The following is a 27,771-nucleotide window of genomic DNA, read 5'->3' on the forward strand; positions in this document are numbered from 1 at the left end:
ATTTCTAAATGTTTAAAAACCAAAGTTATCAGTAGTTCTGTTTGGAAACAATGGTTCCCATAACAATGTTGCTACAGATCAAGACGAGATACTGTTTTTTTTTTATAGAACTGGTTAATTTTGCGATTTTGGTCTATTTATCTTCCATAACATGTCTTCTTTCATACTAGTATAAATCAACGGTCCAAAATGTACATTTATGTGTTTATTTGACTAAACCTGGTCTGTTAACGTCTGCATCTTTCTCCTATATCCATTGTTACCCTATATAACGGAAGTGTATCACCTTAAGGTATGTCTTAAGGCCAGATAGATAATGGAAGCAAATATTTAAATTCTCAGCAGAAGAAAAAATTCCAATACAGTTCTTTCAAGCCAAATAGCAGATAATAGTGGAACGGTGGCCTCTCCAGTGTTTGGGAAACCATTGCTTCCAATCCTATATTCTCAAAACTCATTGAAATCCTACTTCAAGTCCTCTAACTCAACCAACCTTTCACTTTGAGCTCCATGCTGCAGCTCTCACTGCCCGCCTCATTGCGAGCCTCGCAGTAGTAAAGCCCACTGTCTTTGGTATCTGTGCCACACACTTCCAGAGTGGCCACAGAGTTAACAAAGGACATCTTGTAGCGATCACTGGGGCTGATCTCAGAGCCTTCCTTGAACCAGTAGATGTCTATCTCAGGTGTTCCGGTCACCTGGCATTCAAACACTTTACCCTGACCGGGACGGACCACGGACACTTTGGCCGGGGTCCGAGTGAACTTAGGAGGTTCTGAGAAACAAAATCAAGTGATGTGTAAGGGTAACTATCAGAACGAAAACCAAAAGGAATATTTTGATCTCTATGAAGTTGACAATTCGTATGTTCCATCCAACTGTTGCTCAAATTCTAAGCCATTCTGTCTGTTTCAATCAGTTTTATGAACATCCCAAAGAGGCGAATCATTGAAGAATCAAAAGAATGCCTGTTATTGCTATGTAACAGTGGCAACATCACCACATTGCACTGCTATTACTCAGACTTAAATTAAATTAATTTACAGGTTGATTGATGTATTTTCTCCTTCTGTCCAAGACTTGTCTTCCAGATGAGCAAAGCACTAAACCTTTTTGCATAATTAAGGCTTTGTAGATTCCTTCCTGAACTTGCTCTATCATTTGGGATTCGACCTGAGTTTCAGAGGCTTTTAAAAACAGAGCTTTATAATAGAAAATAATATTTATATTAAATTTGTATGTCGTTTGGGTTCTTCATGGCGAGTGACTTCAGTGTGAAGTCAAAGGATAGGAAATATTATAAATTTGAATTCAAAATGCTCATGACAACAGATGGATGGAGACATGTTCACTAGTTTTATATGAGAATGTTAACCTTTGACAAAGAGTGCTGTTTGGCAGGAAGTGGAGCCAACATCATTCTGTATTTCACAGATATAGTCTCCAGAATCTGAGCTTTTGGCAAAGAAGAGCTCCAGTGAAGTTGAGGTGTTGTCTTTGCTGACAAAGCAGTCGGCACTGGATACAATCTCTTTCTTGTTTTTAAACCATTTGATAATAAGTGGCGGCGTGCCAGAGACCAGAACGTTAAACTGGACCTTTGAGCCCGGCAAAACATTCATGGATTCTGGCTTTTCAATAATGCATGGTGGTTCTGGAAGAGAAAGTACAAGTTTATGCTTGTGGAAGCTGCATAGGATCCTTATAAGTTGTGTAGGTATGTTTTAATATTCTAGCTACTGATAAATATGAGTTCTAACCTTTGACAAACAATATCCCGGAGCACTGGACAGTTCCCGCTTTGTTGGTAGCGATGCAAGTATAGCTGCCACTGTCTTTATTGATAAGATTAGAGATTTCCAGGAAGGCAACATTCTCAAAGAATGTGCATTTGTGTTTCTCGCCAGTCTTAATCTCTTTCTCATCTTTGTACCATTGAATGGTTATTGGTAGAGAACCGGATACAAGACACTCCAGATGAGCGAACGATCCTTTGATACCTTCCGTCTGTTTAAATTTTCTTGTAAAAGACGGTGGTATTATTTGATCTAACATAGATACAAGAAAGAAAGGGGTGAGAAGCATGTTCAAAGTACGATCTGTACTTAAACAAAGCAAATTTAAAGTTATTGGATATATATTAAGAACTAACCGAGAACGGTGAGTGTGGCCTGGCAAGAACTTTGGCCAACATCGTTTTCAACCTCGAAGGTGTATTCACCGCTGTCACTTATCTCAGTTTTAATAATCTTCAGCACAGAGCTGGTGTCTTTCCCAATAACTTTGTATTTGGGGCCGGCGGTCAGCTCCTTGCCAGCCTTTAGCCATCTGGCCTTCAGCGGTTTTGTGCCTGAGAATCTGACTTCCAGTGTGGCCGGATCGCCCTGAGTCACACTGATAGACTTGGCCTCTTCTGTGACCATAGCCGGCTCTGAGACGTCAAACAAAACAGTCAGCAAATAATTTCCGACCTGATATACCACACATTGATGCGCCAAGAACTGAAGTCAATTACAGACTAGACTACAATTCTAAGGATGCATTTGGTCCTTATCAACTCCTGAAGTCATACAATGATAATATGACATGATGTTATTGCCACGTGTTTGTTTTGAGGTGGTCATGGATCAATTGAAAATTAATCACAATCATTTAGATTAAAGAGGCCAACCTTAAAGTACACATTTTTTTCAAAATGACAAATCGCTACATGTGAATTATCACAAGATATTGCCAGAGTAATTTAATCCAACCGTTGGTGCGACTTGCACAACAGCTTTAGGCCTGATATAGGGTATTATTTATACAATTCTGCCACCTACTGGATCCATTTAGAACTGCAGAAACGTCTGACTAGTGAATGCTGAACATTGCTATTAATAATGTTCTTTTTAACAGTGTTTTTTGAGAACGAGTATCCGAATACTCGTTCAGAAAACCAATGAGTAATTAATGCCCGTAAAATGGTATTCGGGACAGCCTTAACTTTAACCCACGTGTAAGTAAGATGGCAAAAATGCACAGCTGTTTGAAAAGTGATTCAACACTTTGTTGACCCATTAAGGGGAACTTCTGCTAGCAAACTTGGAAACGTTTGACTTCACGAGTTGATAAGGATTTCCTGAATGCACCTCTGGAAAGATTGGACTTCAGGTACAAAGACTTTAGTTTCAAAAGGAAGTTCTGGAGTATCTTAACAAACCTTTTACTGTCAACACTGCAGAGCATATCTGGCTCCCAGCCTTATTCTGGGCCTGGCAGGAGTATTTTGCGCCATGTTTGCTCTGCAGATTGGTGATAAGCAGCAAAGCCGTCTTGTTCTCATATGTAATCTGAATGTTTTCAGCCTCTTTGAGCTCGTGGTTGTCTTTCAGCCAGGACACATTCATGGGCTCTGTGCCTTTAAGGGTGCACTGTAGAGAAACCTTGCTGCCGACCAAGGAACTGAGGTTCTCCAGCTTTTGTACAAATGATGGTGGTTCTACAAGAAAAATTTTAATTATACATTATTGGCGTCTCTAATAAATATTAAACTCATTACGTAAGACTATTACTATATTTTTGTCCAATCAGGTGTTGGAAAGGTGTATTATCTGTTATCGAAGTATAGAGCAGATGTATTATGCATATTTTTGACAAGTTGATTTAAAAATAAGACCTTAGCATCCAAACCAACCTTTTAGTGTCACTTGACAATCACAGGAGGCTGTTCCCACTTCATTCTCAACAGTACACTTGTACAAACCAACGTCTCCTGCCTCTACAGCCAGCACCTGCAGGGCTATCAGGTCGTCTTTCACAGTGATCCTGTGTCTCTTGTCATTCCTAATCGGCTTAGAGTTTTTAAACAATGACACATTGAAAGGGACCGAGCCAGAGACTTGGCCCTCCAGCATCATCTCAGAACCTTTCACCACATCTTTAGGCTCCAAACTACGCACAAACAATGGCGGTTCTAGAAGGAAACAATGGACTTGTCAGCACTTTATACTGGACTACAAAAATGCCAAAACAATTCGGAAACATGAACTAAACCAACCTTTGACTGTGACTGTACTGCTGCAGCGGTCACTGCCAGCTTCACTGGATGCCACACAGGCATAATCTCCACTATCCTCTACTGTACAAGTGACTATGTCCAGAGATGCCACTAAGTCAGTAACTGAGATTTTGTACTTAGGACCGGAGCTGATCTCCATCTCATCCTTGAACCATTTAAAACTGATGACGGGGCTGCCTGTCACTTTGCACTCCAGTTTGGCAGATTGACTGCTGGTGACAAGCTTGGTGGCGTCAAGCTTCCTCACAAAGACGGGCGGTTCTGGGAGAAGAGGTTAACATTGACAGAAGACATAGTGTTACTATAAAGAGATAAATACTCATGTCACTCAAGAATATCAAGACATTTTCTTGCGGCTGCACACAGAACTGAAGACAGGCACCTTTGACAAAGAGGACAGCGGTACAATCCACCTTCCCAGCATCATTGGACACTTGGCATGTGTATTTAGAGGAATCACTTGGTTTCACAGATTGAAGTTCCAAAGAACTTGAAGAGGCATCTTTCTTTATGAAACATGTGTCTCCACTTATGAGTTCATTTTCCTCTTTGAACCATTTTACAACCAAAGGAGCAGTTCCTGTGAAGGCTGCTCTGAAGGAAACCGTGGTTCCTGGTATAACATCTTGGTTGTTTGGTTTCACTGTGAACACTGGGGGCTCTGGAGGCCACAGACAAGACAAAGTTTTGCATTTCACGTTAGCACGGAATCATTCAAGGATTGTACAAAACAGTTGGAAGCACATAAGCGAAGCATTCATAACCTTTGACATAGAGTGTCCCGCTGGTTTCTTTGAAGCCGGCTGAATTTGTGGCTTTGCATTTGTAAACTCCAGAGTCGGCCTTCTCCAGCCGAATAATTCTCAATGTGGCAGAGTTGTCTTTGTATTCAGGCTGGAATTTGGATCCAGATTTAATCTCCTGGTCATCTTTGAACCACATAATGGTCATGGGTTGTGACCCAGACACTTTACAATCCATTGAGACATCATGACCAATGTTACCATCAACTCTTTTCAGGGGCTTGGTGAAATTCGGAGGCATTGTCCGATCTGGTTAATAAAGAAAAAACATCTCATGCATTAACGATCTAAAAACAAACCACATTTCACACACTGTGTCTTTACTTACAATTATGTTTGAGTTAGCTTAATATAACTCACAAAACATGTGAATACAGTGTGTCACAGTTTGTTTCCTTGTAGTTATAAACTAATAAACAACTATAGATTTTGGAAGTATTTGTCATTCATAAAACTAAAAGACATAATCAAATGATAAAAAAAATTAAAAACTAGGAGCAAACCTAAAACAGTGACGGAGCAGGTACACTCGTCTTTTCCAACTTTATTGGACACCTCCATCTTGTACTCTGAAGTGTCGGCTTTTTCTGCCATGAGAATCTTCAAGGTGGCAACATTGTCCTTCAGAGTCATCTTATATTTACGGCCACTGATCATCTCCTTTCCGTCTTTAAACCATTTCACTTTGAGCTCTGGGCTTCCAGAGATTGTGCACTCCAAAGTGACTGATTCCGCTGCAGTCACGCTAACGGACTCTGCAGGTTCTACGATTCTGGCAGGTTCTGGGATAAGACAGACCAGTTAGTTAATAGGATAGAAGAGTTTAGCAAAGATGAATCTATTCATTTAGTATCTGTTAATTAAAGATGTCATCTGACCTTGCACAGTCAAGGTAGCTTCGCATTTTTGTTGGCCAGCCTGATTTTCAGCTTGGCACAAGTACTTGCCACCATGGCTGATGGCCACTGTTGATATAGACAAGCTAGCAACGCCATTCTCAAACATCATCTTGATATTTGGATCGTCATCTCTCAGTATTTCCGAGTCTTTCATCCATTTAACAGTGATGGGAGGGGAGCCCTTAATGCTTCCCTGGAGTTTCACTGTATTTCCCAACACTGCTGTAGCACTTTCAACCCTCTTTAGGAAAGTTGGTGGCTCTACAAAAACAAATTGAGTGAAGAACTTAGTTTGAAGCGCGGCATTAAACCTGAGTGAACATGTCTTAGAGCCTGTGTCCACATAGCGTTATTTTTCGGGCAGATAATGCTTCCGGTGTTCACGGCAGCGTCTGGATCAAGGGTGTGTGCGCTGACAGAAAAAAAACGCTGCTGTTGCTTCTTGTTTCAATGACAACATCATCTTGACAACTGTCACTGATTGATCATCACTCGTTTTACTAACCCGCATTAAATTTAAATATTAACATTTTAATATTAGCAGTCTTGTGTCCGCGAACTCTGCTCCCACAAACAGGCTTTCCTCGCCCTGTTGTGGTCATTTTTGTCACTCATGTCATACAGCTCCGGGTAAACGGAGACAGCCAAAATCAGCTTCTCTCCTGCCAAGGTGTAGAGTCATGAGCGATCTACATGATCTATATGAATGGTTTGTTTATAAAAGTGCACCAGCACTTTTATGAAAAGTTTAGAGATTCTCAACTTGAAGCGGCCGCACAAAAAGGGTGGAGAGATCGGAAAAAAGAAACTGCTGCTCAGAAAAACAGCCGCTAAGTGGACACAGGGCCTTGATTAAGCTCAGGTCTACTAACCTCTCAGTTTAGCTATGGCCTTAGTGGTGACTTTCCCCACCTCATTGGATATGACACACTGATAATCTCCAACATCTGCACTTTCAAATTTCTTGATCTCCAGCTTTGACATTAAGTCTTGGAAGCTTATATTATATTTCAGATCGGTGGTGATAGATTTCTTGTTTTTTAACCAGCTGATTTCAAACGGAGTTGTTCCTGTGATCTCACACTCCATCTGAGCTGGTGATCCCTTCACGGCCTCTACTGTCTGCAGATCTTTTCTAATGGATGGAGGCTCTGAGTGTTCAAAGGGATGGTAAAGTATATTTAGATAAGACCAAACGTTGTCTGAATTGGACAATGAATTTAAATTACATTTTTTAATTTAAGTATTTGACAAACCTTTAACAGATATAAGGGTGTTGCAGCTTTCACTGCCCGCATTATTTGACACTTCACATGTGTAACTCCCACTGTCTAAGACGAGAACGTTCAGTATCTCCAAAGTGGCAACTCCAGCCTTAAAAGAGATTTTATATTTGGCTCCATCACTAAGCTCTCTCTCGTTCCAGAACCAGTGGATGTGAAGTTCGGGCGATCCCTTGATGGTGCACTGTAAGCGTGCAGCTATCCCTTGTTTCCATGTAAACTTAGGTTCCATTTTCTTGACAAAAGTAGGTGGTTCTGAAAGTGTTTAGTTCAAAAACACCAAGATTTTCAAATATTATCAAAAGAAAGACAGTAAAAAACAACACACACACAAGAAAGACATGACAGAAAAGACAAAAAAGATAGCGGGTGCATAGTGTTAGCATCAGTTTGCAGTTGTTTGAAAACAATCCAGTAGCTCAATTCTAGAGATAAACGTGTTCAGCAAAGCTAACGGAAAGATCATCCTTAAGATCTTACCTTGAACTGTTATCATAGCTTCACAGGACGAGCTGCCAGCCTCATTGGCTGCTGTGCACACATACATCCCAGAGTCCTTCTGTTTGGACTTGGGAATTTCAACAATAGCGACCTTGTCCTCAAAGGACAGTTTACAATCCATGCTCTGGTGGACTTTTTTGCCATCTCTTGTCCAGGTGACGGTCACACCAGTGTCCTCGTCCACCTGACACTCCAGCCACACCGGGTCATTGACAGCAGCTGACACTGGCTCAAAAGTCTTAACAAAGCTTGGCTTTTTGATAACCTTGAGCTCTGTGGTAAAAGTAGCAGTTCCTACACTGTTGGAGGCCTTGCACAGGTAAACTCCCTGATCAGTCATCTGAAGACTTTTAATGTGAAGAGCATACTTGTTCTTTTCACATTTCATGACATAGTTCCCTTCGGAGGAGATGGCTATGTTGTCCTTGTGCCAGACAACTTCCATGGGTGACGATCCAGTGAGTGAGCACTGGAACACAGCTTGTTTGCCCACATATAAAGTCATTGGGTCTGGTTGTGATACAAATACCGGTGGGTACATTTCTATGGAGAGCAGGTAGAACATAAAATGGGTTGGACAAAATTTGAAGTAGGAAAATTAACACAAACATCAAAATGTAACTAACACCTGTGCAATCTCCAATTAGCAATCATGATTAAACCAAAAGCCATAGGTTTAAACATGATAAATCTTGATCGTCAACGTCTTGACACTAGATCCAGTTCATAAACAAATCATCACTTCCACACTGCATCATAAAACATAAAACACATAAAACACATTGCAGACATGTACAATATATAATTCTCTCCTTCTCTAATAGACAGACACATGAAGCTATATTTAAAGGATGTCCCACTGGGATCTTACCTGTTACGATGAGTTTGGCGCTGCAGCTGTCAGTACCGTGCTGGTTTGAAGCCTTGCAGGTGTATTCACCGCTGTCGGCTTTGACCGGCTTTATAAACTCCAAGGAGGAACCGATGTGGCGACTGATGATCCTATACTTGTCACTCTGTCTGATCTCGACGCCAGACCTGTACCATTTGAAGGTCACACCCGGAGCATCCTCGACTTCACACTCGAACTTGGCTTGGCTGCCGATGTTGATCTCGAGATGGGCGATTTTCTGCCTGAATACGGGTGGGACTGAGGCACACACACAGACACATTAAAAGGTAAATGTTAGTGATGGAATCGATGAGATTATTGTAGATAAAAAAAAGTTAAAAAAAATGACAGACAGACAGATCAGGAACAAAGTTGATGGAATGTACAACGACATTGATGGAAGGCATTTCAGGAGTGACTGTGGAGGAGAAAAATAGCAAGAACAATAGCCCCATGGTTTTACAAAAATTGCCGGATTTCCATTAGATCAAACTAGTCGAGTTTATCCGCACCAAAGACTTGATGGAAAAGCATCTAATTTGCTTTTCTTTTATGGCAGCTTTTATAAGATTTGCTTTACATTTAGATGGAAACCCGGCTATTGTATGTGGTTCTCATGGGGCAAGGGTTCAGGCTAAAAGGAGGAGAAACAAAGACATTGTGAAACATAAAGCAATGCCAGGTTGAAGCCCTGGAAGCATGCAGAGAGACATTGATTGGAGACGTGGAGAATGGACCTAAAGGAATGTGACAGACCATGGTTTAAAAAAAAAAAAGATACCGACCAACACCGACATGCCAAAGTGAAAATGGAAAGACCACGAAAAATGCCAGAAGGCCAGGACCATGACAACCATTTCTGAGCAAGATGCTTCTTGACTTTAGAGCCTTAAGCTTAACTTGCATGGCTGTGATAGCTCTGGTCTTTAGGGAAATGATTGACCATAAAATGATGTGGAACAAACAAAACATTGTGAGTTAGTACCATTCAGTGCCCTGCTAATGGTGCCATGAAATGAAGCTAGAGACCAAAGTAACAAATGAATAATTTTATGTGAAGACAGAGGTCCGAAATGACCCTTTTTTGGGGTGAATGATTAGTCGTTCCAAGAGAAGATGGATGAATGAATAAATTAATGATACATTGATTTTTTTTTTGTTATCAAACCTCTTGAGACCACAGTGAGTCTTGAAGATGTTGTAGTCCTGCCGGCTTCATTCTCAGCCTCACAAACATATTCTCCTTGATGCCTCTCCTTGACAACTTTGTTGATAACCAATGTGTATGTGTCATGGTCTTTGGAACACTTGAACTCTTTGCCAGATTTGACCAATTGTCCATTGAAAAACCAGTTAGCCTTTGTGACATACTTAATGGTCGTGCTAAATGTTACTTTATCATCTTCCTCGATGGATAAGTCTTCCAGGAAGGTAATTATTTCAGGGTATTCTCTCTGTTCTGGCCTGGATACAGTAATCTCCTCTTTGAAGAATTCCTCCATGTGCTCCCTCTGGATGCTAACATCCATCACTTGTTCGACTGGAACGGTTGTAGGAGGCAGTGCAGTTGTAACAATAGCTGCTCCTGCATCTTTCACAGTTACTGACCTCATCTCCTGCCTTGACACCTGCACTGATTGCTCAAAAGCCATGTGAGATTCTGAGATTTTTGATTCAGTCTTGAGAGCAGCAGCGTGGGATTTAACAGCAGTGAAACCCACTGCACTCTCTGCCACGCTCACTGTCTCCACCATGGATGAGAGCATTTGCTTAGAGCGGGCCGAGGTGGCCATCGCCCTTTGAGGTTTGTCTAGCTGCGTAATGCCTGGCTGATCTGAAGTAAGGACATGGGCTTCCTGGTACACTATGGAGTGGAAAGCTGCCTTGATTTCAGTCCTAAGGTCAGCTTTTTGAGGATAGCTACCTTCAAAAGCCAGAGTGATCTCCATTGGTGCACCTGTTGTTGTGATTAGGTACGTAAACACGGACCGCTTTGGTTCTCTTTTAACCTTGACTTCCTGTACTTCTACAGCCTGTAAACTCCCTACAACATCAGCCAATAACACGGGCTGTTCGCTGGCCACAGCCGACTGAAGAGCGTCTCTGAGCTGACGGCGAATATTCACAGTGGATGGTTTGGGGATCTGAATCACAAACGTCATCTCTTTTGGAAGAACTGTGCTTTCTTTTGATTCTGATGCCATGAGGGACAGTTTGGGCTGTTTGGTCACAACGACTTTAGTGGACTCAGACTTGGTGATCTCCTGAGACACCTCACCCGTCAACACTCGCTTCTCGTCCATCACTATGGACTGTCTGACTGACTGGCCCTCCTGGATCTGAACAGCAAAGTCCTGTTCTGCTGCCTCTAGAAGGACACTACTCTCCGTGGAGATCTCCTTCTCCTCGATCTGGATTGGCTTGGTGGGAACTTTTGGTTCCACAGCCGTCTGGCAGGTAAATGAATCAACGTCTGAGAGGGTCTCAGTGTGACCCGCCTCTAAGGCCTGACTGTCTATTACAGTGGTGACTTGCATTACATTCAAGCGATCCTCCTTCTGCACCAGAGCACGCTGCTGCTTGAAGTCAGTGGTGATGGGCGTCTCCTTTGGCAGCTGCATGGGCTGGTAGGAGAGCTGGAGAATGTTCTGAGGCCTTGGCTCAGTTCGCAGCTGAGATTGAACACCAGTCACAGACAAATCAAGATCTGTGTGAAAATCTGCGGTGAGCTCCCTTCTCTCCTCAGAGGTAGCTGCATGAGACCTTGTCTTTTCTTTTTTCTGTGATGCCACCTGTTGGCTCGGCTTCTCAATAACGAGAATACCCTCTTTGGGTAAAGCCTCAACAGGCTCGGTCGACTGGAGGTGCAGCGGAGTGCGAGCTACTCTCTGGGGCTGGATGCTCATTGTGCTAGCCTTCGCTTCAAACTCTGATGTGTCCTCAAAAACTACCGTCCTCTGCTCATCCTGGATAACAGTGTGTAGCAGAGTGGGACTCTTTCTAGTTCCTGCCTGCTCTGGTGTTGGTTTCTCACAGGTGAAGCTCTTCTCAGATGGGAGGAGATCTTGGTCTGTGATAACCTGCAGATGCAACACCCGTTGTCCTTCTACCTGCGACTGAATGGATGTGGCACTGTCTAAACTTGGAAGCTGTTCAGAGGGCTCAGCCTGAAGCATTTGCTTCTCCTCAGCAGTTAAAGCCTGCTTCATTATTTTATCCTTGCAGAGATGGGCTGTCTCCTCAGCCGGCCTTTCAATGGAGAACTTAGTCTCTTTGGAAAGTGTATGTTTAGACTCGCTGACTGAGGCCAAGACGGGTCGGTGCTGTTCTTTAATAATGGAAGATTTCAAAGCAGAATCGGCTGTTGCCAGTTCATCTGTGTGGCCTTCTGCAAGCACTCGTTTCTCTGCTGACTGGGCAGAGTATAAAATCTTTACTCCTTCCTTAACCTTGTAACTTTTCTCCTGCTGTGGTGAGGGGATTTCTTGGGACTGCTCTTTAAGGATGGACAGCTGTGACTGGACTTGATGCCCACTGACTAGATGTTTAGGTTCTGAAGTGGGTTTTACAGTAGCAGGCGTCTTGCCAGCCAGAGGCTCTGTGCTTACAGTAGAAAAAGGGATTAGCTCTTCAGCAACAGCAGACATCACCTTTGACCTCTTTTCTCTAGCCGCCTGAAGCTCTACAATCTCGGGGCTTTGAATGCGATCACAATGCTGCTCCGTGAGGTCCTGACTCTCTTCTACAGACGATGTAAACGCCGCCATGTGAAGCTGTTTTGCAGGAACGGCGGAGGCTTGAGGTGGGTGAGTGGGAACCGCAGACACCCTTTCCTCCATCTCATGAGCCTGAAGCACTGCTGCCTGGTGGGTCACCTGCTCACGCTGGATAGTGGCAGCAGAGATATCTAGCTCTCTAAGGGAGCTCACCTGCTCACTCTGAATGATCTGTCGGTCTTCAGTGCCGATTGTGTAAACCATCTGATCCGACTTGGTTTTGTCCTGGCCCGGGAGGCTGACTTGGTACAGTCGAGACTCTGTTGCCTGCTCTGTCACTGAAACCTTATAGCCTTTCTTCACTGTGATCTGTGATTCTCTAAACACAACCAGCTCAGCGCTACAAGAGGCCTCCCCAAACTGGTTGGAAGCCTTACATGTATACACGCCACTGTCTTCCTGTTTCACGCCTTTAATATTAACAAAACCAGAACCGTCAGGGTTGGCAAGAACGATACAGTTTCTACTAGGCTGGATTTGGACAGCGCCCTTGAACCACTTCACAACAGGGATCGGATCACCACTGGCTTTGTAAGTAAAAGTAACTTCTCCTCCTTCTGAACATCTCACAGGCTGAATCTGAACTGTGAATGTAGGCGGTTGACCTGTGACCTTAAACATCTTTTCAACCCATTTCTCTGCCTGGCTAACATCACTCCTTTTAACTTCAAGGTATGAGGTGCATGTTGTTTGGCCAAATCTGTTTGTGGCTGTGCAGGTGTACTCGCCCTCATACTCAGTTGTGACCTTAGTGATTACTAACGTGTACTCTTCTTTCTCCTCTATCAGCTTGAATATGGAGGATTTCTTTATTTGTTTACCATTATGAGACCATTGAACAGTTGGCTTTGGAACACCAGAGATTTTTACTGTAAATCTGGCTGTTTCCCCATCGACTACAGCTGCTGGGGAGAGCTGGCTTATGAAAACTGGCTTTTCTTTTTTCTTCTCTAAAGTGGAAGAGTAACGTTTTGACTCTGGCTTGAGTTCAAGTGTTTTTGTTTTCTGTGGTAACTGGACACCAGTGTAGTAGGTTTCCTCTTGTTCCTCCACAGTGGTGACGGTGGTGCTACAACTCTCTGTCAGGAAATATTGAGCAAGACTTGTAACAAAACTATGATATTAACAATTAATTCATAAAAGCATATACTAGGGCTGTCCTTGACTACAGAAAACTTAGTCGACTAATAGTCATAGGATTTCTTCGATACGTTGACTAAATAAAGCATTTTGATAAGAAATATTGAATTTCTTGACATCTAGTGCTCAGTAAAAAACAACATTTGCGAATCGTTGTTATTTCTAATGGTTTCCAACTTATTTCTAATTCCTATTACAAAAAAATAAATACTAATTGATCAAAAAAAATCTTTACCCATTAGTTGACTAAGTGATTAAGAGAGGACAGCCATTATACAGTATTATATACATAAATATATATATACACACAAAATGTTATCAGTTCATGCAAGTTCCTCCTGTTCCTTAAAACAATGACCACAAAAATTGTATTCCCCAAAATGGAAAGAGGAGTCTTTGGAATTTTCTTGGTTAAGCAGTTTATTTCTCTGTTATAAAAAAATCAAATAATTTGGTGATTTGGTAAAGAATCAGAAAAAGTTAGTTTCAACTTCTTTTTTGCTTTATTAAACTTTCCTCATCTATTTAAGTTTATTAAATGAATAATAATAATACTGAAAAAAAAATCCATTTGTATTTAAAACAGAACATGAGAAAGTAATAGATTACATATTTGATTAAATAATAAGTCATACACAATAAAGGTAGTTTTGACACCTGTATTTTTAATTTATAACTAGAAGATGGACCATGTTTCCATGCAAATAAATAAAAACAAACAAAAACAGGTCAGACTCCAACTTCACATTGTCATATATTTTATTATATAAACTCTGAGACAAACCATCATGACTTCTGTACAAATAAACCATTAATTTGTATCTCAATGCCAGATTATTTAATTTACTTTAGTTACTAGTAAATACTAGGAATACACCCCTACAATTACACATATTTACAGGACTTCAAAAGGTATATTTAAAATTTTAGAAAAGTTTCACAGTATCATCCTTTTTTTTAGATTTGTTATCGATCTTCTTACTGCTAGCTTGTTAAACAATCCTAATAAATACCATTCACACACTGGAAAACTTACACACAGAAAGATTAAAATAAAAACACAAAATTAAATTGCTACATGACACAACCAACAATAAACTGAATCATTTCAAGTAAGCAATATGGTAATATATTCTTAACAGTATCAATGCATTGATAAGTATCAATAATTATGTGAAATTGTTAAGAATATAAAATACAGATCTAAAACCAAAGTTTTGGCAGTTAAGTGATATTACTCATAAATGTGTGGTTGATCATTTTTAAGTTCCTCCAGCAAAATAAGATATCAAAGTTTTTATTCTCATTTAATTTGAAGAACATGGATTGTACATTGCATGTAGTATTTGCTGCTTAAGATACGTTAACACATGTCAATTTATCTTGACTGCAGCCCAGTCCCAGCACTGATAATGACATAACATTAATTTTATTGAATTTTCATGTTCTGTTTTCAGATGTTCTATAACTTTAATTAACTTAATTTGATGATATCGTATTGTAATCATTACACTAACTGAACAATTATTTTTTTAAATATCAAAAATGTGTATTTCTTTGAATATCTTGTGTGTAAATGATGCTTGCTTCAAACATAAACTTAATATTCCTGGTTGTAGTTGTAATGAACAGCACAGTGTTCATAACTAACATTTTCCTTTGAGCTGCTTGACTTCAGATGAACACAACTGATGCAGTGTATGGTCAGTGAATTGTATTGCTACTTCTTCAAAACATATGACTTACAACAGCTTACTTTTAAATAACAAAACCAAACATGAACCCAGATTTTCTACAAAAAAATGAAATAAACAACTGTTGCACAAATAAATAAATAAAATAGAACATTTAACACATCACTGACACACTAACAAACTTTTACACACTTTACCTACATGACTGCAGGCTGGTTACCCAAAGATTATTTTAAATGTTTTACTTTCTTAGGCCCCTTTTTGCTTTGTTCTTAGACAAAAATGTTAGGCAGGCTATTGCTTAACATATTTTTGTCATTGTTAACAATACAGGTGCATCTCAAAACAAATTCTGATCAAAATCCAAACTCCAGTGTCTCAGAATATTAATATTTTGAAATACTGGAATATTACAGCAAACCGTGCTTCCATAACACTCAGCAGAGCCACAGGCTGGTCATTGATGCATAAATGTGTGCAAAAAGAGTCCAAACCAACTATTGAGTGCATAAATTAAAAAACTTAACCTAATTATAAATCCTTTTTTTGATTTCTCTTATTCTAATATTGGATTTTTAAAGTACTTCTCTTTTTGTGTAAAGAATCTAAAATATACGAAAGTTTCAAGTTTTGAATTACATTACAGGGAAAAATTATATTACATTTTTGAGATGCATCTGTAAAGCACAATTAGAAATACATTAAAAAAAACTTCAAGTTTATCTTTGAGCAACCAGCCGCAGAAAAATCAAGCTCTAAAACACTTTTAGCAGCGCTGTGGTTTCGATGCAACCGGCTGTGTTTTGGATTATGCATTTATACTCGCCAGCATCAGTCTGGATTGCGTTGGTAATGAGCAGATTAAAATGGCCCGCGGTTTTCTCCTGTATTATACACCTGCTGTCTGTCACGCGGTCTCCGTCTTTGTACCACTCTGCAGTTGGATTTGGCTTTCCACTAATCAAACACTGGAGGATAACTGGCGTACCTATTGCGGCAGTTACGTTAGTCAGCGGTATGACACATCTAGGGGCGGTCTCAGTCACCTGGAACTGGAAGCTGCACATATCAGAGGACTTCCCTTTGAATTCTATCTTGTCATCTTTTGCTGGTTCTGCAAACACATCAAAGTTAATGCTAACGTATTTCTCTCCCTGTTCGCTCATTTCGTTGTCAGTGAGGGCAACAAGCCTGACAGCACGTTGCGACTCATCTCCCTCTTGTTCAAACTCAAACTCAAGCTCAATTTCAGACACTTGTTCACCATCAAACGACGTGTTGCCAACCATCATATCAAACTTTTGTGGCTGGACTTTGGCGCTTCCAAGGGAGACAGCTGTTAACTCTCTGCCTCTAGTCTTCCCTGAGAAAGTTTTGGCGCTTAATACGACTAGGGAAGCCCGACACAGAGTCTCACCAACAACGTTAATAGCCCTGCAAGTGTACACTCCGCTATCCTGTGTGCCGACTTTACAGATCTTCAGGAAGTGGTTGTCTCCATCAGATGACTGCAAATATTTGTTGTTGTTGTGAGGAATTTTTTTATCGCCTTTAAACCAGGACACAATGGGAGATGGAATTCCCATCAGTGAGCACTCAAACATGACAGTGGTACCCTCTGGGGTTTCCATGTCACATATGGGATTGATGAACCTCGGAGGCATTTCAGTGACCTCGAAAGCTATTTGCAAATCATCATGCTCCTGGGTGACAAAGTCCACAGTGCCTTCTTCATACATACTTGGCATCACATCCAAAGATATAATCATGCTCTTATTGTCGGCTGAGTACTCAGGAATAGTGATAATCTTAATCTGTTTCTCAAATTCTTTCACCTGGCTTTCATCCAATTCTACTTCGAGCAGAATCTCTTGAGGAGAAGGAGAACGAGAAGAGTCATCTTCCTCCACATCAAATTCCATCACATGCTGATGGGTGACAGATGGTGGTGCAGGCATGAACCTCACCTCCTGAGATACAACTCCCACTAAAGCAACACTTCTAGCTTCCCCGACATAGTTCATAGCCTCGCAGATATACTCTCCCTGGTCAGCTTTAGTGACACTGTGAATCGTAAGAGAGATGCTGTCGCCATCTCTACCCATTTTAACTCTGTCATTTGCTACCAGTTGTGTTTTGTTGCAGAACCACCTTATTTCGGGGGAGGGCAGGCCAAACACCTCAGCGTAGAACGTGAGCGAGTCATTTTCAAACACTCTTTTCTTGATGAGAGGCTTGAGGAAAGCAGGGGGGATTCCTTGCACTTTCTCCTGAAGCATTGACTGGCCTAAAGAGCCGATTCCCTTTGTGAGGTATTGATTTTCATCCATGTGTATTCCAGGAGGAGTTGTTTCAATGCCCTCATCAGCCGGAGACGGGAGGAACTGAACTGGTGAGAAGAACATCTCGCTGGACCCTCCCGTCGAGGGTCTGTTGTGTTCCATTGGGGAAAAGGGATATTCTTGAGGAGTCATAAAACCACCAATTGTATCAGAACTGGGGGTATGGAAGGACATGGGAGACCTGGGAGTGTGGAAAGACTCTGCGATTGGCTGTGAGACTTGTGTAGACGAGCCTGGAGTGTAGAACCTCTCAGCTAATTCCGCTATGTCTTCGCTAACAGTGCTACCAATCTCTATGGACATCTCAGACTCAGGGGACAGGGGCCTTCCCCAGTCTGTCGGGGGGTTGTAGTAGTCGTACACAGCACCAAAAGTGACCACCTCTTCCTCCATGGGGCTAACTGCTTCTGCTGCTGCCCCATCTTCAGCTGTTGAGGCTGTGTCAATACTACCTCTATTCTGTATTAATGAATCTTGGCTTTGCAGTCCCTCGGCAACTGCATCTTCCGGCGGAACAAGTGGTTTAACCGTGCTGTCTACTTTAGGCTTGACAATAAGCGGTTCAGGTTCCATATTCACATCAACACCAGTCCTCTCAACTTCACTAGTGATTTGTGTTTCAAGCTCAGCGACATTCCCAGCCGTTTCTTCTTCTAACTCTGCCACGTCGGCCTGAGATTCAGGCAAACTAAGGAAGACGCCACTGTCTATTGACGGCTCTGGAATGGAAATCAGTCCCTCCCTGTCAAATTTGTCCATAGAGGGCTCTGACATTGACACCTGCTCCTCGCTTTTAAGTTCAGCCTCTCCACTTATATGCTCCTCCCTGGGCATAAGAACATACTCCTCACTAGTTCCTTCAACATCTTGTTCTGTCAACTCTTCCACAAGACTGGCACCTTCAGCATAACTCTGGTCCTCTATACCGACAACTTCAGCCTCACTGTGAGAGGAGGGAGACTTTGCAGCCACGCCTTTTCTCTCGAGTTTGAGAGGGTCAGATACTCTTTTGGGCTTTACAGGTGTTTCACCTGGAGCTGAAGTTCTAACAGTCTGTTTTACTGCAGGGACTTTTTCGGGCTGGAAAGGGATGAAACTGCTTGTCCTGTCAAATGTACGCACAGTTGTCTCCTCCCTCACCATTTCACCTTCCTCCATTTGTTTGGGAAAACCAGCAGCTCTCTGTGGCTTAGGCCTGACCAGCTCTGGGGACTCTTGCACTTCCCCTACAAACTGTTTGAGTGCACTATGGCTTTCTGCTGAAAATGCTCCCTCTTCAACATCATAGATTGCACTGTCTTCCTCATAAGAGGAAGGCGGCTGAGAGGTTTCGGAAGAGAAAGGTTTGGGTGCTACAAGAGCTTGAGGGGATGCAGATTTTTCAAAAGCAGGACTCGTTTGAGTGACATCTGCTCCGGCTCCAACAGGTTGAGCTTTGGGAGAACCTGCAGGAACAAGTCTATCCCCACCTTCTGAATGAATGGTGGCAGCTTCACTTGCTTGTTCTTGTTCTTGTGCTTGTTCTTGGTGATCAGGGGACATGGCCACTACAGGAATAAACTCCTTGGGGAAAAGGGTTTCCTCTTTCTGTTCCTCTGGAGAGGAGTTCAGTAATGCAGCTGGTGAGTCTGACTCAAAAGCTTGTTTAATCTGAGAAACATTAATCAAAGCGGCAGAACATGCAAGACCACAGCCAGATACAGTCTGAGCATCTCTAGGGAAAACAGGTTTGGATCTTGGGGATTTGGAACGAACCACAATACCAGTTTTGGGCAACCTGGCAGTTTTCTTATCACCTACAGGTAACCCAACAGGAGACTTTCTTACATTCCCAGATGCGGTAAAACCATCACCCTCTGCAAATTGCACAGGCTCTGCAACTTGAATAGATACATCAGAGATACTTGTTACATCGCCAAGCTTATTTCTAGCAACACATTTGTAGACTCCAGCATCCTTGTGTGAAAAACTGTTGATATTCAGCCTGTACACTTTATCTTCTATCTCAACGCTGAATTTTCGCTCGTCGATTGTGAGGCAAACGTCATCAAAACACCAAACAACTTCTGGGGCAGGTTTCCCTGCGATGACACACTCCAACACAGCAGTGTCACCTTCAGCGCAGGAGATATTCTCCAATTCTCCGACTACATTAGGAGCCTCACCAACCACATCATAGGAAAAAGTAAATTTGTGTTTGGCAGTCTGAGATGCTCCCTCATCACTTGAGACATCTTCAGTTTTCTCCGTAAAAGCCTGTGGTGTGTCCAGACTGCTCTCCTCATACATCCCAGGGATAGGAGTGGCTGCAGTTATTCTGATTTCTACCGGTGAGGAGTCAAAAGAATCCTCTGCGCCCTGGCGTCTGTGGATCACCGTCTGAGGCACCTGGAGCGTTGCTTTTCCTGAATCCATGTAACTCTGAAGTTCAGAATCTATTTCACTCTCTTGACTTTCCTCACCCTTCTCCAGCGCCTCTGTAACTACGACCTCCCGTGTGACCTTTGATGTTTTCCCCCCCTTTTTGGCAGAGATCCCCAAAGTGGCGCTGCAGATTGATTTGCCATGTTTATTACTTATGACACAATCGTACGTCCCCTCGTGGTCTGTCGTTGGGTAGAAGACAGTGAGCTGAGATTTGTTAGCTTTGCTCACAATGTCGTAGTCAGGGTTGTGAGCTAATGGGTGGCCATCTTTGAGCCAGGTGACTGTTGGCTGGGGATCTCCCTGGAACTGGCACGCAAACTCTGACATCTCACCAAGTTTTACTTTAATTGAAGATATTTCTTTGACAAATACTGGACGGGGGCCTCCGACACGTTGATCCCCTTGTAACTCTTCAGTTTGTAAAGCTCCCTTTTTCAAATTTGACTCGTCTTGGACTCTCCGGTCCTCTTTCTTTATAGCTCCAAGCTCAAGGCTTCCTGAACTTATTTCACCAACTCGTTTTGACTTTATCGTATCTCCACTTCTTTCCTCTCTCTTCACACCTGCAAAATCCTTCTGCTGCGTCCATTCACTGCGATCTCTTGCAGTTCCTATGTCTTCTCTCATCCCTCTTTTCTCTCTTACATCTGACTGGAAGCGTTGGCTGCTAGATTCATCGACAGTCATAGCATATTCTTCCCTGCTCCGGCTGCTCTCTGTCGGTCTTCCCATATCCTCATGAGGACTACGGCTTGGGGAGCGTCTCCTGACTGGGGAAATGTCTCTGGAGGGCTTATGAGGGCTCTTAACCCGGGGAGCGCCAAGTTCATACCCTTCAGACGACACATTAGGAAGCTGGGTTGGAGAGTATCTCTGTACTGGTGAAGCTCCACGACCCATTTTATCTTTCACAGGGGCAGATCTCAAATTGTACGAACTTTCAATGGGCAGGAAACCAGCAGGTGGAGGGTCACTGGTGCGGGTTTCACGAGAAATGCCACCATGATGACGTTCACTATCAAATTGTGGAACATGGGACTCAGATGTCAAACCAGAGACAGGTTGTTTTGATTGATTGTCCAATGCCCACTCTGAAAGTTCAGCTACTTCCTCTTGTTCGCCAGCATCCTGTTGCCATTTCAGAATGCGCTGAGCCATTGCCTCTTCCTCGCTAACAAAGTACTCGCTGTCTCTCTGCAGCCTCGTCTCACGGCCCTCGGTAGGCAGCTCACCAGCGGGAGGCCATTGCATGCCATCATCCAGCTGATCTTGGAATCCAGCGGGAACCGACTCGCTCATGAGGAACTTCTCTTTCGCCGTTTTTCCTGGGGAAGTCTTCTTGCTGCGGACCACTTCAGGTTGTGGAATTGATTCTGAAGCAGAAACCTTTGTGTCAGTCCTGCTCAGCTCTGTGTTCCTCTCTGCCTGTGGCGCTGAGTGACCCTCCACCCAAACTGACTCTTGCTTCACGTCTTGCTCTTGTTCCATCTGAACATCCTGTTGCCATTTCCTTATCCGCTGTTGCAAAGCTTCCTCTTCACTGGCAAACTTCTCACTCTCATTCTTCAGCTCAGAGAGGTTCTCCATTGAAAGCTGCAGCTCACGTTCTTCTTTTGTCTTCTCAAACAACATCTTCTCTGCTCTGGCTTTGGTTTTAGGTGATGACTCAGCTTCCACTCTAGCTTTTATCCTGGATGGTTTTTGTGCCAGTGTGACTGAAGCCTCAGTTTCCAATTCTCCTGTTTTGGCTTTAATTCTCCCTTTAACCAACGGGGCAGAAGATGCTTCCTCTGGTTCTACTCGACCTCTTCCTTTAGGTGACTTAGGTGTTGACACGGTAGCTTGGTCAACAGATGCTCTTTTATCCACCACATCCCGCTGGGTGTAAATATGCCCCTCTGGATCCATGTACTGGGTCTCTGCAGGAATGGGCACATCGGTTTCAGCGTGGGGTGTCTCCATTTGCATGCCTTGCTGCCATTTCCTGACCCGCAAGGCCAGAAGTTTTTCCTCACACAGCAGCCGTTCAGCATCCAGGCTCTTCTCATACTGAGCTCTCAAAGAGTCCCCTTCAATCTCCTCTTCATATGGATCAACTGCTTCTGTTGCTATACGAACTGCTGTCACATCTTCACTAAGGAACCTTTCTTTGGCAGATTTGACATGTCTCGGCCTGGGTGACTCTCTCAGTCTGTCCTCTGTCCTGGCTTTTGTTCTAGACAACAAGTCTGCATCCACTTTTGCTGCTCTGGCTCTTATTCTGGGGGATTTTTGTGCCCCGACTTCCATTTCTTCTAACCTGGCTTCAATTGTGGTTTTCTCTTTAGCCAAGTATGCTGACGTTTCATCTTCTCCTCCTCTAGCTTTAACTTTAGGTGATTTGGGCATTGACACAAATGCAGCTTCTGGAGCTACCAATCTTAAGGGTGATTCCTGGAAAGAGTAAGTCGTGACCTCAGTTTCCATAAATTCCTTTTTCTCCACCACTCCCTCCTGTTTGGTATAACTGTGCCCAGCCTGCTCCATATACTGCGTCTCTGCCTGATCACTTTCAGGGTGATATGTCTCCTCTTCTGACATCCTGCTCCCTTGTTGCCATTTCCTAATCCGCAGTGCTAGGAGTTTTTCCTCACACTCCATCCGTTCAGCGTCCAGGCTCTTCCCATATTGATCTCTCAAAGACTCCCCTACACACTCCTCTTCATATGGTTCAACTGTGTCCTCTGATGTGACTGCTTCACTGAGGAACTTATCCCTGGCAGATGTTCCTTGCTTACGTCTAGTTGACTCTGTGAGTGAAACCTCCTCCTGAGCCGAACCAATTCTAACAGCTTCCCTGCTTTCACTGTACATTGCAGATTCTGATGTTTCAGAGTATGGGACTTCAGGGTGACGAAGCTCGACTTCTAACTTTGTAGCCTTCATCTTTTGGTCCGAAACCCCACTACGTTGTTCACTAACCGTCTGCTTGACTCTTACATCTACATGAGATTCAACAAAACCCTCAACTTTTTTATCGTCAAGTGTCTCTGAATATGTTGAACCTGATTTCCTTTCTGTCTCCGGCAACAGTGTTTCAACTATCTCACCTCTCATGATCTGAATGGCCCTGCTTCTTGACTGAGGCTCAAATGAATGCCTTGTACGAGACTGTGAGGCATCCCTTCGTGAGGTTTTACCATGGAATTCCCTATGACTCACCCCTTGATCAAAGGGTTTATTATATTGCGTGACATCTGGCAGAGATGCAGGCTTGACCCTGAGTTTATCAACATAATCTGCATAGCTCGATTCACTAGCAACTGATTCCAACTCAAACTCAGAGGAAGACATGGTGGAAATAGAAAGTCTCTTCTTTTGTTTGACAGCTTTTTGGAGCGTGGTTAGTTTTGTTCTTACCTCGTTGTGAAGGCTCTCGGTGTCACTGAACCTATCGCTGTATCTGTCGCTGCAACGGTCACTAAACTTGTCACTGAACCTGCCGCCAGTACGCCGGTCACAGTAAATATCACTGAATCTGTCGTTAAAGCGTTCGGACCGGTCGAACATCGCGGGAGGGGATGCGGCGCGCTCAGAGGCAGTCTCCAAATGTTTGGATTCTTTCTCTGTCTCTTTTTCATTTAAATTGGAACTCGATTTGAAATACACGGTACGCACAAGAGCGGTCTTGGATCGAGATCTACCTTTGTGAACTTTTGACATCTTGTCAAACGGAGACCCTACGCACCTCAGGTCGACCCTAATTTTCCTGTCTTTTTTCTGCTCTGCCATGGCGTCTACGCTTGCGTGGGCTTTGGCGGAGCGTCGGACGAAGCCCAGGTAGTTAGCGGACTGCTCTTCCCTAAGCGACACCAACAGTGATGCTGTGGACTCGGCAGAACCCTCTGTGTTTATCGCCATTACCTTATAACTGCCAGAATCCTTCTCTTTGACACAATCAATTACCAGACTGGTGGTGTGCATGTGCATTTTACTGTCGGTGCAGATCTTACGTCTACGCTCTTTAGGAATAGATTTATTGTTATGAAACCACAGGATAGTTGGTTGGGGGCAAGCAACCAGTTTACACTTTAACTCCACCAGTTCTTCTTCTACAACTGATTGGAACTTGAGTTTCTTAGTGAAAGAAGGTTTGATATTCTCAGTCCATGAGGTGATGGAGGAGGTTCGGCTGGAGCAGCGGTTTGCCGACACCAGGCCGTGATCTAGGAAGTCCTCTGTGTCTGAGAAGGCTCCTCTTAGCTGGCGGGTGCCGGTGAGTTCTGTGCTGCTTTGCTGAGTTGCTTCTTTGCTCTCTTGATAAAACAGCTCTGCAAACGAGAACAGATACTTGTCAGAACATCACGGCCTCCCGGGTAAAAAAGAGAGAAAAAGGATTTGAATGAATCATTAATGGAAAATATTAAATGCATGCAGGGAGTCACAATGCCATAAGAAATAATTTCACTCACCATATTTGTTCGAATAAACGCAAGACTTGATTCTATTTGAACCCTGCAGGAAGTTTTGATCCTTCGTCTGTGGAAATTTCTTCAAAACATGAATTATTTTATAATTATAATAAAAAGCATAATTCCAGGATGGGCTGCTAGCATTCACTTGTTTTGCTTTTTTTTTTGATAATAATAGCTTTGGCTTTCTACTAGAATAGTCCTTACCTGACTTGCAGACAGGAGAATAAACGCCCTTTCTAAACCTTAAACTTAAGAAGAAGTAAATGCTCCACAAGTATCGATGAGAAGCAAAGCTCTCCAGGATAACTTGTATATTATAAAACTTAAGCAAATGAAGCTGTAAAATTGGGTGAGAAGGCGTTTATTCGAACTAATATAGTTTACTGGTGTTATTTAGAATGCAAAACACAGTAATCACATCCCACTATCTGCAAGCCAGGCTAAGAAATATTTAGCAGGAAGAAGGTATCAGTTCCAAATGCAGTAAACCTTCATATCTTTTAAAGGGCATTTCAATTCTGGAAGCTTTAAAAGATACATATCCTGCACCTTTGTTTTCTGGAAAGGATAAGAGGAACCTTCATGCCAAACCGGAATGACTTTTGGATGCAAAACCGCAAGTGTCAAAAAAAATGGTACAAGCAAGTTTTATCTGGTCTCACCTGGGGGAAACCATGGCATATTATCACAATAAGAGCAGGTAGAATAATACAGACCATAGGAATTGTATACCAAGACGCATTAAGATGACATGCAACAGTAGAAAATTCAGAGATAGGGGACAGTTCAACGTAATGACATATTTCCAAACTCTAAATGTAGTCTGTGAATGCAGGTCAACTATAAGCCAATAGGTCCGTAACACATGCTCCTACACACACCATTTTACTTTTTCCACTTTCTCAACCCTTCCTCCACCTAAGAAACTTCTTCCGTTAAAAGCTTGGATTAAAGTTTCCCGCCAACAGACTACTTTAGAATCGAGAAATCATGAAAGTCAAACACCAATCCTGTTTAAACTGTCCCTTGTCATGTGTGAGAACGATAAGGTTTGTGTTTCTGAGATGTGATGTGATGGTCAGATATTTGACCATGTGAGCTTACCTTTGACTTCCTGCTCGATCTTGGCTTCAATCTGCTCTCTCACGTGAGTCACTGCGAAGAAAATAAATTACAATCATTTAGATTTTTTTCGTGAGCACATTCTGAGCATTGTTGATCCCAGTACAGATCCAGTGTAAACATTTCCGTAACATATTCATTCTCTCAAACTCAAATACATTTACCTTTTGCGTTTGGATTCAAATAGGGTTTATCAACAATTATCCCCATCATCGCAAAATGTTTATTTCTTTTTTTTTTAGATTATTTTTGGGAATTTGTATGCTTTATTCGACAGTTTGCCGAGACAGAGATGAAATGGGAAAGAGAATGACATGCAGAGAACGACCATGGGCCGGATTCTGAGGACTGAGCCTCTATGGGGCGGGCGCTCTAACCACTACACCAGAAGCACCCCCCCAAAATGTTAAATTTAGCAAAACTTGAATACATGAACTCCTTAGATAAGAGTAGAGTTATCCAAATTATCATTTTAAAACAGCTTGATACAACAAGTTTGTTATTTCATGATTTGTTGAAACAAAGCGCTTCAGACCAAATAATAGTTGTAAAAGTTCCTCCAAATGCAAAAGGCAAATATATTTGAGCCCTATTTGTTTCGATGCAACTTTTTTTTTGGATCTGTATATTTTGAGAGACTTTGCAGAGTGTGAAGTGAAAAAAACTAATCTGTGAGAATAAAGTGGGAAACAAACAGTGTCAAAAGGAAAGAAAGAAAGGTATTCAGACTTTACACAACACAGAATCAGACAGAATCAGACATGGAAGGGTTGAAGTGTCCTTGAGAATGGAGGTAAAAACAGACGCTACACATGGGAGTTTCATGCATTTTCCAGAGTTCTCCGGTGTGGGAAAAGGAGGGTGAAGGAGGGATGGAGAGATGGAGAGATGGATTTGGTCCTGAGTGTGAGGGATGGAGGGAAGGCTTCAAACAAAGTGCTGCATTCATCACAGAAGTGTCTCGTCTTTCTGGAGCCGTGAGGTTAGTCTAGTCTAGACCAGGCTGAGGGATGTCCCGAAGGTTTTTAATCCAGGATTTTATATTTTAGGTTATTTTGAAGGTTCTAAAGGTTCTTTGACATGATGGCATTATTCCTGATCACTTTCTGTGCAACTCTGCACAGAAAGTGCTAATATTACAATTTATCAGGCAATTAAGTTTGTCCGTTGCTCCTATGTAAAAAAAAAATACTATTTTCAAGAGTTTAAACACTATCTGAAATATAATAAAAAATGTAATATTATATTCCATTACTTTCATTTTCTGTTCTGAAAAATGACAATACATTTTGCACACTGCACCTTTAAGTTGTTTGTAACTCGTCTCTATTGCTGTCCATTATTGCTATAGATTTGTTTTTTTAAATGTATCTTACTGAGGTTGAATGAAGGTAAATAAATATCCTATCTGATATTAACTTTGCAGATTGGTTAGGGACATCCCATGAGGTGTTTTTTTTTTTAGAAGACGTCGACAAGGAACTGAAGGAGGGTGAATTAATCGTTCGGGAACAGAAAAAGGTTTATTTCAGAGTGAAGTTTCAGAGAGGGGGAATGTGGCGGCATCCGACCGGTCCCGGAGTTACCTTCTTCTTCGTTGGTGATGGTGAGCGTAGCGGAGCATTTTGCCTCTCCGGCATTATTGGCGGCTTTGCATGTGTACTGTCCCGCATGCTCAGAGAAAGCATCCACTATCAGCAGCATGGCCGTGTTGGAAACCTCATCGAAGCTAAACACCACGTTCTTAGTGGGCTTAACGGGCTTCCCTTTGTGGAACCAGGCTATCTCCGGCTTGGGCATGCCCGACACACACGCGTGAAAGCGGGCAACCTCCCCGTGTGGCACTGTGCAGCTCGTGATTGGCTGGATGAAAACAGGCTTTTGGCCAATGGCGGGTTTCTTTACACTGGAGATGTGCCACGGAGGCGAAGCAGGGCTGTCCACGGTTTGTGTTTGCCCTGAAAGGAAGCATGGTGCATTGACTTTTTATCTGAATTTCTCTCATTTGTGTTTAACCCCAATCAGCACATTCTGGGTGATTTAAAGTTTCATGTTAGTGCTGGAAAGATGTTAATAGTTTCCTCCATGGCTGTGTGAACAATTATTTTTGTTAATTCTTATTGTTCATAAGAAAGTTCCTCGGAGCACCTTTAAGTAATTGTAAAGATTATGTACTGTTATGTATGTTTGTATGTACAGTATATGTATGTTGTGTTGTGTTGTGTTTGTCATCTGAATTGTATTAAACAAAAGAAAGAAGAAAAATAAAGGTAAAAATTCTTACCGTCCATTGTGATGCGTTGCTGATGTACTTTCATGCACGTTTGTATGTATATGTGTGTTATGTAATGCTTGTCTTGTGAATTGTATTATTTATT

At 42.4% G+C, this 27,771-nt stretch overlaps 1 protein-coding gene across 1 annotated transcript in view; it reads right to left on the reverse strand.

Moving 5' to 3' along the window:
• ttn.2 (titin, tandem duplicate 2) overlaps positions 1-27,771 on the reverse strand; it is a 312,546-nt gene that overhangs the window by 224,260 nt on the left and 60,515 nt on the right. The window contains exons 43-60 of the mRNA XM_080038538.1: positions 26,980-27,351; positions 25,376-25,426; positions 9,607-13,293; positions 8,418-8,696; positions 7,526-8,089; positions 7,019-7,300; positions 6,635-6,913; positions 5,742-6,023; positions 5,367-5,645; positions 4,825-5,112; positions 4,443-4,721; positions 4,040-4,321; positions 3,677-3,955; positions 3,203-3,481; positions 2,153-2,431; positions 1,761-2,048; positions 1,376-1,654; positions 494-775 (exon numbers count right to left, since the gene is read on the reverse strand). Coding sequence (XP_079894664.1) covers positions 494-775; positions 1,376-1,654; positions 1,761-2,048; positions 2,153-2,431; positions 3,203-3,481; positions 3,677-3,955; positions 4,040-4,321; positions 4,443-4,721; positions 4,825-5,112; positions 5,367-5,645; positions 5,742-6,023; positions 6,635-6,913; positions 7,019-7,300; positions 7,526-8,089; positions 8,418-8,696; positions 9,607-13,293; positions 25,376-25,426; positions 26,980-27,351 — 8,610 coding nt within the window. The remainder of the gene's footprint in view (positions 1-493; positions 776-1,375; positions 1,655-1,760; positions 2,049-2,152; positions 2,432-3,202; positions 3,482-3,676; positions 3,956-4,039; positions 4,322-4,442; positions 4,722-4,824; positions 5,113-5,366; positions 5,646-5,741; positions 6,024-6,634; positions 6,914-7,018; positions 7,301-7,525; positions 8,090-8,417; positions 8,697-9,606; positions 13,294-25,375; positions 25,427-26,979; positions 27,352-27,771) is intronic.

The sequence above is a fragment of the Ammodytes marinus genome, assembly GCF_949987685.1.
Source record: "Ammodytes marinus genome assembly, chromosome: 12".
Lineage (NCBI taxonomy): Eukaryota > Metazoa > Chordata > Actinopteri > Uranoscopiformes > Ammodytidae > Ammodytes > Ammodytes marinus.